This window comes from Garra rufa, chromosome 5 (assembly GCF_049309525.1).
Source record: "Garra rufa chromosome 5, GarRuf1.0, whole genome shotgun sequence".
Taxonomy (NCBI): Eukaryota; Metazoa; Chordata; class Actinopteri; order Cypriniformes; family Cyprinidae; genus Garra; species Garra rufa.
In genome coordinates, this window is record NC_133365.1 from 14392516 (window position 1) to 14404024 (window position 11509).

Sequence of the window (11509 nt, forward strand, 5' to 3'; positions counted from 1 at the left end):
TTAATATACTTTATGCAATAATAAAGGTGCATATGTCTAAACAGATTCAGGTAATTGGTTGAGAACCAACGGCTCTCTTCAGAAAAATTTGATATATTATTACAATATATTTGTCTCATATTATTATTACATCGAGAATATACTGTATGATTACACCTGTTTTTATGATTGTATAAGACCAATCTCACATGAACCCAGCAAAAAGCTACTAAATCTAAGAGAACTAAGGCCCTAACGAGATGCAAAAGAACAAAATGATTATCCCTTGAACCTTAACACAAAGATCTATTTATGTTGTGTCAAGTCATTAAATACATAATCCATTCTTATCAATTATGCAGAGTGTATTTAAACTGGATTCACAGCCCTGCTCTCTCCTTTATTATAATATACTTTCACTGCCAGAGGAAGAACACTGCATTTGAATGCTGTCCAAATTTTCTTTCCAAAGGTGACAAGTGTTTGTTTGCATTGAATGCACTATCTCATCTTTTCATCTGTTTATCTTATCTTATTTTAAGTGTAAGTTCATTATATGTACTTTGCATTACAGCATTTACAACTGATCATATTTGGTTACAATGTACTTTATTACAATGCCATAGAATAAATTACTTTATATTTATTTTGTGATTTTTTTTTTTTAATCCAATTATGGATATAAATCATGTAGGTTGAGGAAGGGACCTATTATCTGCCTGTTTGCCTAAAGATAAGAATCAGACAAATCTGCCCACTCCAGGGCACATCCAATATCTTTTCTTCAAACATTCTGTTTTGTTTGTTTTTTCAAATTTTTGACATTTTGTCTTCTTTGCTTGTTTTTAATAAAAATAAAAAAAAAACTGGTGCAGAAAGATCATCAAAACCGTTCATGAATACGGATCCCATCTATGCTGAGATGGGCGAGAGCAAAATAAGGAAAAGGGAGTAAGAGCAAGGAATAAGAGAAGGAAAGGGAGAGGTAAGAGGGAGGGAGGAACCACACATTGTCGAGCCAGCTTTGTGCCAAGCTTCCTGTTCTTTTGGAGGGACCCTTTTTTAAGCGACCATAGAAAGGGGCCTGAATTGGAGTGGCACGCAATTCGTCACTGGATAAAGCACAGTCCCTGAATCTGGCTGGACCCTATGGGCTTCAACATCTGAGCACCTTGTGTTACCGCAGTAACAGAGCTGTTGAGACTGAGGGTACAAGTACAGAAGATAGTGACACACCACTGTGCATGCTAATATAGCTGCTAATAAAGAACTACCACATATGGACTCTTTGTCTAGCAGGCACATGTTGCTCTGTTACAGTTTACTTTGAGGGCAGGCCAATGCTATTTTTTGGACTAATGTTCTTTTTCAGTGTACACCACCATTGAAACGTTTGGGGCCAGTAAGTTTTATTCAAAAAAATATGCATTAAATGGATATAAATTGACATTTATAATGTTACAAAAGAATTATATTTTAAATAATTTCTGTTTTGAACTGTTTATTTATATTAAAATAATATTAAGCAGCAAAACTGTAACTGTACTGTTACTGTAACATTGATAGTAATAAGAAATGAGCAGCAAATCAGCATATTAGAATGATTTCTGAAGTATCTGAAGATTTTTTTTATGTTTTCTTTTTTGCCAAAAGTTGAGAGATTTTTACACAAACTTACATTAATATCCAATAATTATTTTTCCCAACATCATAACTGGACACCATGCACATGCGATAGTAACATAACATTAATCATTGCATAACACAGATTTCCTTCCTGTTTTAAAGAATAGTAGGCTGTATAGAGTTTATACTGTCCAGTATTCATTAGGCAGTCAGCTATTATTCAATGTGAACACAGCCACTGCCACACTCTGACAGCAGGAAGAGGAGGAATGGTGTTCAATCAGGGCTGAAAGGATAAGGAACACTTAAAGTCATGCAAATTGACGAAAGAAAGAAGATGAAACACAGGTCCATCTCGCCTCCCTCCCTGCAATCATTCAAAAGCTAAAGATATCTGCTGTATGTAGCTCAGACACGCATTGAGTAACAATTGAAGGAGAAGCTCACTTTCAGAAGGAAAATTTCCTGATAATTTACTTACCCCGATCTCATTCAAGATGTTAATGTGTTTCTTTCTTCAGTTGCAAAAAAAATGTTTTTTGAGGAAAACATTCCAGTTTTTTTGTTTTTTTTCATATAGTGGACTTCAATGGGGATCAACAGGGTTAAAGGTCCAAACTGCAGTTTTAATGCAGCTTAAAAGGGCTCTATACAATCCCAGCCAATGAACAAGGGTCTTGTCTAGAGATACAATCTGTCATTTTCTTTAAAAAACATATAAATTTGTAGAATTTTTAACAGGGTTGCCCTCAACAAAAGATTTTTCTGGTCGACTAGTAGTCTTTATTTTAAGCATTATTCAACCACTCCCACATTTCTTAATAAACCATAGAAATAATAATAATAAGCCTTTAATTGCATAACCTAATAAGTGCTTAAGTGCACACAAAAAAACTTGCCACAGCGCACTGGCGTATATAATAATTATGAATGTGTCCGGGAAAAACAGCAAAGAGACTGCATTAACGTATAAAAAATGTATTGATAAACTGCTTTCTTTTTTTTCATCTTATAAAATGAAGTATATGGATTACATAATCTGAGAATATTTGTTTTCTTTTTTAATTTTTCATTTAAAAGTAGACATTTCACTCTCTAAATGTATATTTTTCATGTCTGTAAAGCAAGTATACACAGAGTTTCAAAGTTTCACACTCAAGTTCACAGAAACCGAGAAGACAAAAAGCGCATCCTGTTTGCTTGCTTTATTGTGCAAAAGCGCAATGTTTTGTGGTTATTGTGAGTGCAAGTGACCACACAGGTGTCTCCATCTGTCATGCAGTGAGTTCCGACTATTCAGCTTCCACACTCCCCACAGACACTTGAATAGCGCACATTTTTCTAGGTTAACATTAGATTGAGCGGTCATGGTCTTAAAGATGCTATATTATTTACATAATTCAGACGAAAAGCCATATTTGAGGTCGATGAATGATAGGTGAGCGATTAGATGTCCTGTCCGTTGTACTACATTTCCACACAGGCCAGCCATTAACGTTCTATTCCTCACAGACTGCGTGACTTCACCACTTCCTGTGGAATTTTTTGGGGGACTAAGTGACTAATGAAACTTTGGTCATCCAAGCCACATTTCATCGACTAGTAGTTAGTCATCTATTGGAGTTCAGCCCTACTTTTTAACCACAAATGCTGGTCTTGCACTAGCTCTTCACACATTGCCTAATCAAGTCACGTGCAGTTATTTCTATGTCTGTGTACTTTAGTTCGAAAAGGTAGTGTAGATGAAAACTACATCTCATTTTCTCCTCCAACCTAAAAATCCCCCAACATTGTTGTTGTTTTACCTTTTTTGTAATAAGCATTTGACTATCTTTGCACGTACGCTTTGTAAACGCTGTACTTCCGCCTCCGATTATGTAATGCGTGAGGTTGAGCTAGTGCAAGACGAGTGTTTGTGGATAAAAAGTAAATAAATTTGTATTTTTCTTTAAAAAAAAATCCAGATAGTCTCGCTAGATAAGACCTTTATTTCTTGGCTGGGATTGTGTTGAGTCCTTCGAAGCTGCACTGAAACTGCAATTTGGACCTTCAACCTGCCGATCCCCATTGAAGTCAACCATATGGAGAAAAATCCTGGAACGTTTTCCTCAAAAACCTTTATTTCTTCTTGACTGAAGAAAGAAAGACATGAACATCTTGGATGACATGGGGGTGAGTAAATATCAGGAAATTTTAATTCTAGAAGTGAACTTCTCGTTTTAATCACTGTGTTTTTTTTTTTTTGTTAAGACTTTAATTAGTTCACATTAATAGATCATACTGATTTTTTTTTACCAGAAACTTCACCAAGATAATTATCTGTCTGATCTGAAAAAAAAAAACACGCTCCGAAAAGGCGTTCTGATGAACGTCACACACTAACACTCATTTAAATCTATCTTTGGACCGGAAGGAAGCTGGCAAGGTAAACACAAAGTCACCTGGTTTTGTGCCCTACATCTTCATCACCCTAAAGTAAACATACCAAACGTACAACTCAAATCTAACTGTCTAAATCTAAATCTAATCTAATCAAAGCAAAACTCAAATGACTTCACACAAGAAACATTTCCTAGGCTTTAAACTTTAAAACAGCTCACAATCCAAATCCAAACATTAGACTTAAAATGAGGAACTCACCTTCAACTTCTTCCTGATCACATAAGTGTTTGAGTAACGAGGCCCCTCTGTCCAGCACAGCCTCATCCTCCATCCTGTAGTAGTAAAAAAGGAAAAAAGACTGCTCACATTTCTCTTCTAAAGACAACGTGGAGCCGTAGCGGCGCGGCTCATTCACTTGCAGTGTGTTACTGCTAGTACTAGCCATGTTCCCAGGTTAGCAGGTATCGCTAACAAGGGGTGAGTCTTTGTTTCTGGATCCAGCCCTGGATAGTAGGTGCACAAAGTAACTTATGGGACACAGTCCTGTTCTGAGTGCTGCCCTTGAGGGGATGCAGAAGCAGTCAGGTAGACATTGGAAGGGTAATCCGGTCTATGGGGGATGGGGCGGTCTGGGCAGCCTAGTAAGATGCTAATTGAATCTGATGTCCAGGAGGTGTGAGCCAGGCTGCCACAGACAGATTTCAGATCAGCTAATGAGCAATACTAATGCTAATACAACAAGTTACATGTGGGTTGAATAAACACTGAGCATGGACTCAAACACTATTTATGGCAATCGGATTTCTCCAGATGGTCTATTATACTCAAGAGATTATGGAGCATTATATGCCCATGTGGCATTAGATCAATAATGAAACAACTTAATCTGTCCTGAAATAGTAATCTTTACAAACAAACAATGTTTACTGTATTTAACTAAAAACAGTTCGCACCTGAGTGTAGACAAACCAAGTCAATATTTAATTGTTAAGAGAAAAAAAAACACAGGTAAGTATTGCATTGGTTTATTACTGCATTAAGAGTAACACTTAACAATAAGGTTAACAATTTGTTAACATTAGTTAATGTATTAACTAACATGAACGAACAATGAACAATACTTTTATAAAATTGTATTAATTTTTGCTAATGTTAGTTAATAAAAATACAGTCGTTCATTGTTAATGTTAGTTTAACTAATGTTAACAAACACGAATGTTGAAATTAACTAAGATTAATAAATGCTGTATATTGTTCATTCTTAGTTCATGTTACCTAAAGTAGTTAACTAGCAACTAATAAACCTTATTTTAAAAATAAAAAGTCGCTTTGGAATATAACTCGAACCATGTTTCAGATAAAAAAAAAGTGAAATGACGCAGTTATGCAATTATGTCAAATTTATTGCGATTAATCGTGATTAATCGCATCCAAAATAAGGGTTTTTGTTTACATAACAAGTGTTTGTATTGTGTATATTTATTATGTATGTATAAATACACACACACACACACACACACACACACACACACACACAGAAAAGTATGTTATGTGTATATATTAAATATATTTATATATAATATCAATTTTATGAATATAAATTTATACATGTAAATATTTTCAATATATATACTGTGTGTGTGTATTAATATATGTGACCCTGGACCACAAAACCAGTCATAAGGTTAAATTTTACAAAACTGAGATGTATATATAATATGAAAGCTCAGTAAATAAGCTTTCTATTGATATATGGTTTGTTAGGATAGGACAATATTTTGCCGAGATACATCTATTTGAAAATCTGAAATCTGAGGGTGCAAAAAATCAAAATACTGAGAAAATCACCTTTAAAGTTGTCCAAATTAGGTTCTTAACAATGCATATTACTAATCAAAAATTACATTTTGTTACATTTACAGTAGGAATTTTACAAAAAATCTTTATGGAACATGATCTTTACATAATTTCCTAATGATTTTTGGCATAAAAGAAAAATCTATAATTTTGACCCATGCAATGTATTTTTGGCTTAAGACTGGTTTTGTGGTCCAGGGTCACATATACATAATAAATACACACATTAGCACACACATATGTTATCTAAACAAAAACTTTTATTTTGGATGTGATTATCGTGATTAATCATTTGACAGCACTATTGCTATAAATAGAATCACTGCACATTCATGGAGTGTATATAAAATAAAATAAAATAAATTAAATATTAATTTCAAAAATTAAAAATTAAATTAAAAATGTAATTAATAAAAATAAATGTAGACCAAATGTCTAGACAGCAAGAAAACATCAAACAAATTTCTCCAATATGCTGGATGTCTGGAATGAGGAGGATAAAGATCCATAGCAGGGCTGAATGAACTAATTTCCTGTTTGACATTTTTCAATAATAAGAGTAGAGGTTGTATGTTATTCCTTACAGATTTTTTTAATAAAGTCAGCTATATCACTGGAGAAGTTATTGTTAATTTCAACACTTTGAGCCAAAACAATTTCTTATTTAAACCAACCAAAACACAGCTAAAATATACATTGGTGACCCAGGACCACAAAACCATTTTTGTTGAGATTTATACATTATAAATAAGCTTTCCATTAATGTATGGTTCATTAGGATAGGACAATATTTGGCCGAGATACAACTATTTAAAAATCTGAGGGTGCAAAAAAATCTAAATATTAAGAAAATTAGCTTTAAAGTTGTCCCAATGAAGTTCTTAGCAATTTGTTACAAATGCATTGCTATACCCGTGCTACTTATGACTGGTTTTGTGGTCCAGGGTTACATTTTTCTATAGGATGATTCTTGTTAGTCACCTCTGAGTGGACTTATGTACGACATGAAGCAATTAAACTGTTATCAGACATGTTCTGTCTGGCTAAGACTACATAGTAAAATTAAGCAACATCACAATGATTTAAGGGTGATTATTTTGACCATTAAGTTTCCAAAGAGTATGTTGTTAGAACATAATGCTCTCCATATAAAAGGTAAGCTGTAAACTTTCCGTAGTGTACTTTACAGTCGCATCTGGGGGAGCATGTAGCCATTTGCCCACTAGGGATAAAGATTTTTGCTCCAGGCAAGGTGTGACTGCTCTTTGTCACATTAGAAAGAAGTCCAAAGACCAGACCGAAACAATTCAGGCACTGACATTTGCTTTCAGGAATAAAGGTGTGACGAAAAGTGTGCGGTAAATGGATATGATGTTATTTGTTCAGATCGCAATCATCTATACAGGTTTGATAATAGAGAGCTTTTCTAAAATCCATTAAAAACAAGAACACTTTAGATAATGATTTCCTCTATGGGCTCATTACAAGTTTACAAAACCATAAATGCAAACAAAAACCGGAAGGATAGAGCTTGTTTCTCTGATAAGAGCACAGAGCTCCCCGAGCACCCAGTGTCACTGCATATCTCAACTAGATGCAATCAAGCATGCTGAAAAAATGCCAAGTTTAACCACTCTATTCTGCAACTATGGCTCATTGAAAAAACTTGCCTGTGGTGACATTTCAACAAAATGATATTACATCTTCAAAGTAACACTTTCAAAGTTAAATGTCCAGTGAGTGACACTAAAAGTGCGTTCCAAACTTATCCAAAATGTAAAAGTGAATCTGGCAACAGGTTATGACATTGGTTGTTATATGTATCGCAGAAGTTCAGAAATGAAACGTCTGGTGAGTGGCACTAAGATGTTAATGCTCTATTGTTCTTAAATTCGGTTTTCATTGTTGTGATTATTATTTTAATTTTTTATGATTTTTATGCTATTATGATTTTAATTCCTTCTATGTACAGCACTTTGAATTACCATTGTGTATGAAATGTGCTATATAAATAAACTTGCCTTGCCTTGCCTATTGCATTTGAAAATTGCCTAGCACCTTCACTAAACCTTATCTGAAACAGATTCGATAGAGTTAACAAGTAAAACTGATATAAAATGCATTTTCTGAATCAACCATGCCATTTTATATTGCTTTTACAAGTCTCTTTTATCACGATTCATGATTCATGGAATTTATACTTGAGTGCTCAGCATGAGCAATGTTGTACCAGGTGTGCTACTGATCAAGTTTACTATGTCACAAAAGCCATACATATGGAGATAGTTATGTGATACAAATGTAAATATGTAGTTCAGAGATCATGCACTATGTTAAAAGTGTGCATAACATAGTATTGTGTAAAAAAAAGGGGGGGAAAAGTGTTAATTTCTGCTGGAAAATGTTAGTAGGCATGCTTTTCAAATGAGCCTATGTTGCAATACTGGCAAAGTGATGCTCTACAGCACTTCATGGTAGGCTATGTGTCATCCCAAGGGCCATTTAACTTTTATGAAAGTTAAAAGTTAAGTTAGTAATTCACTAACCACCTTTTAAAAACCCATATTACTCAGGCCTGTGGGTTTTAACACTTACATGTGTTGTTAAACAATAACTACATATGATAGGTTAACTGCAACACGAACAGAGGTGTGAATTATTGTATAGCATTTGGTTATCTGTGACGTGATATAATACTAGATGACCGGTTAATAGATCAGGGAATAGGTTTAACAGAGGGGTGTGTGGACACCACCATGTTTTTAACACGCAGACATTACACACAGCAAAGTTAGGACTGTTAATAGCATGTCACTGTTAATGTCAAAATTCATAACCCGTATGATAACCACAGACAAAACAATCCTGTTTATAGTAATCTCATTTGTACAGAACGTACAAATTGTAAGGAAAACATTTCTGGAAGAGACAATGGCAGGCTTTTAAATTATCCAGGGTAAAAATCTCTTGGAAAATACTTTTGTCAGCCATTATAATGTAGGCAAATCTAAATAAAAAAATTAAGATCAGCACTAAAACGTTTTTAGAACATCAGACTCTGACTGCTACTTGCCCCATTAGACGAAAACTACCCCTCTTCCTTCTACAATCTTCATTGCCACCTATAGAACAGATATTGACACAGCAAGCACCAACAGTGCTGCTTTACATCAGATGAGTTCACGCTTTCTTGCAAATACTTTGGTGTCAATTGGGTGAACGGTTGTTTAAGTATCAGCTGTCTCGGCCAACTGATGACTGAATAGAATTAAGGCCATAATAAAAATCTTTAAAGGTAAATACATGTGAAACATGACAAAATTGCATAATAACGTACACCCACGCTTAACAATACAAGCAAAACAGGTAAAACAATATTAAACCATTTAACTGCAGCAAAACAGTGATGAGATACCCTCGTTTCTGATTTAGCAAAGGTTCTGACCTCAACTCCTGACCTAGAACAAGCATTCATCTTTAAATATAATTTTGTATATTTTGATCTTGTATTACTGATGTTTAATTACGAGGACATACCAGGCAAATATATATGTGACTCTGGACCACAAAACCAGTCGTAAAGATCAATTTCTGAATAAATAAGCGTCCCATTGATGGGGCAATATTTGGCAGAGATACAACTATTTGAAAATCTTAAATCTGAGGGTTCAAAAAAATCTAAATATTGAGAATATCACCTTTAAAACTGTTTAAAGTAAAGTTCTTAGCAAATGACTAGTGGAACATGATCTTTACTTAACATCCTAATGATTTTTGGCCATAATTTTGACCCACACAGTGTGCTTTTGGCTATTGCTACAAATATACCCATGCTACTTAACTGGTTTTGTAGTCTAGGGTCACATGTGTATGTATATGTGTGTACAAATAAGTTATACATATTAACAATTTGTTTTGGGTGAATCTTCCAAACATGAGAAGTGTTTACCTATGTTTGGTAGCAGAATATATCACATATTTATTATAAATATTGACATCATTCATGCATTGACAGCTAAAGGTGTTGATAAATCAGCCACATTTTGCATATTACAGGTATGGTGCTTCTAGTTACTAATAACTAATAATGAGGGGTTATTATCTCTATTATTATCCAAATATCCAAAAGAAAGTCTTCATAATTTTTAAGACATATCGTGCTGTGATAAATGATGAACATGATTACTTAAAACTACACCAAAAGAAATTCACTAGAGCCTGTGATGTTGTTAAACTCACAGCAGGTGAAATGATGACTGATATTTATCTAATTGTATGTAAGTTTTCATAAATATCCTATTTGGCAGTGCTGGCAAAAAGTAGAGACGTGAAAACTGCTTTCAGATGCCATTCTACTACGAACTGGATGACATTTGTTAACTAAACTGAAATGCTATTCACAGAACCGATAAATACAGGAACAAGTTTCTGACTCTTACCTCCTACCGCTGCTCATTTTGTCAAGTTGAGTCGCTGATAATGTATTCCAGTGGTTTGCTGCTTCTGTCCAGCGCGTTCAATGGAAGCACTGCAACGCCAAACGTTTCAACTGGTTACTGCGGGCTCCCAGAAACACTGACAGCACTGGTTTTAATTACTCCTTATGAATAAAACAAGCAAGCTAAGTAACTTTATCTAACAGCATAAAGGAAAAAAGTGACAGAAAGTAAATATAAAATACCTCCCGTCCTGTCTGAATACGCTCCGCCGCATGTGACAGGAGATAACGCACGTCTACTGAAGCAGCAGAACTACTGGACGCTTCAAATTGCGCGTTTCATTTATTACTAGCCGCTGCTAGTCACGTCACAGCACAAGTGGGAGGTCAAGAAGTAGGGCTAAAATGCGCGTATACCTTGAGTAAGAGGATAATGACACCTATTTCTCTTTTAAGGCAATTCATTAACTTGGAAATACACACCTCAAAGTGTAAACACCAGGAACTTAACACGCGAAAGTACTTTAATGCGCGCGCATGTTATCGTATTCAAAGTGGATCCAAAGTTTGCCGGTGGGATGAAAACAGGTACTCTGCGCGCACCTTGTGCTTACTTCACTTTGCACGTGAGACACAGCGACACCTTCTGTAGAAATCTGACACAGACAGCATGTTTACTCAGGGAAGTCTAGACACACGTTAGATAAATGAAGAAAGAGTAAACAGATCAAGCGAAATGTGTTTATGTTAAATTAACAGAATGTAAACCAATAACGTATTTCAATACACTTTTTAAGGCGAGACACTGCAGGTGAATAGGATCACCTTACTTACCCAGTTGATTGATTACATTGACAGTGTTGTGCCTGAACGAGTTCATTGAACGATCGTTCATGAACTCGTTCATAATTTGGGTGAACGTGAACTGAACGTGCTGTATATCTGCCTGATGAACGTGAACGTGAACGCGCTCATTCTGGCGTTTATGAACGTCGTTCTCTCGTAGTTCAATTTTGTTCTAGAGAGTGCCAGATTTCCATGGAGCCAGGCAAAATCCCGGCTATAACCACGGACTGTACAATATCTACGCTACAACCGCTACAACACAATCTAAAACGGGCCTTATTATATAGGGAGAAAGACGGCAACAGCAGCCACCACAGAGTCGCACCGCGCATGCGTCATCAAATTGCGAAGAATGAATGGAGGCAAAATCCGATGAAGGTA

The 11509-nt window shown here is 35.2% G+C and overlaps 1 protein-coding gene across 8 annotated transcripts in view; it reads right to left on the minus strand.

The window, feature by feature from the left end:
- The window catches only part of slc4a4a (solute carrier family 4 member 4a), an 86554-nt gene extending 75935 nt beyond the window's left edge, over positions 1-10619 (minus strand). For 2 of the 8 annotated variants that reach the window (XM_073840704.1, XM_073840703.1), the window contains exons 1-3: positions 10526-10618; positions 10284-10444; positions 4246-4319 (exon numbers count right to left, since the gene is read on the minus strand). In XM_073840704.1, coding sequence (XP_073696805.1) covers positions 4246-4319; positions 10284-10300 — 91 coding nt within the window. In that variant the 5' untranslated portion in view covers positions 10301-10444; positions 10526-10618. Of the gene's footprint in view, positions 1-4245; positions 4320-10283; positions 10489-10525 lie in introns of those variants that run through there. The other 6 variants (XM_073840705.1, XM_073840706.1, XM_073840700.1 and 3 more) reach the window with 5 other exon arrangements.
- Positions 10620-11509: the final 890 nt, after the last annotated feature.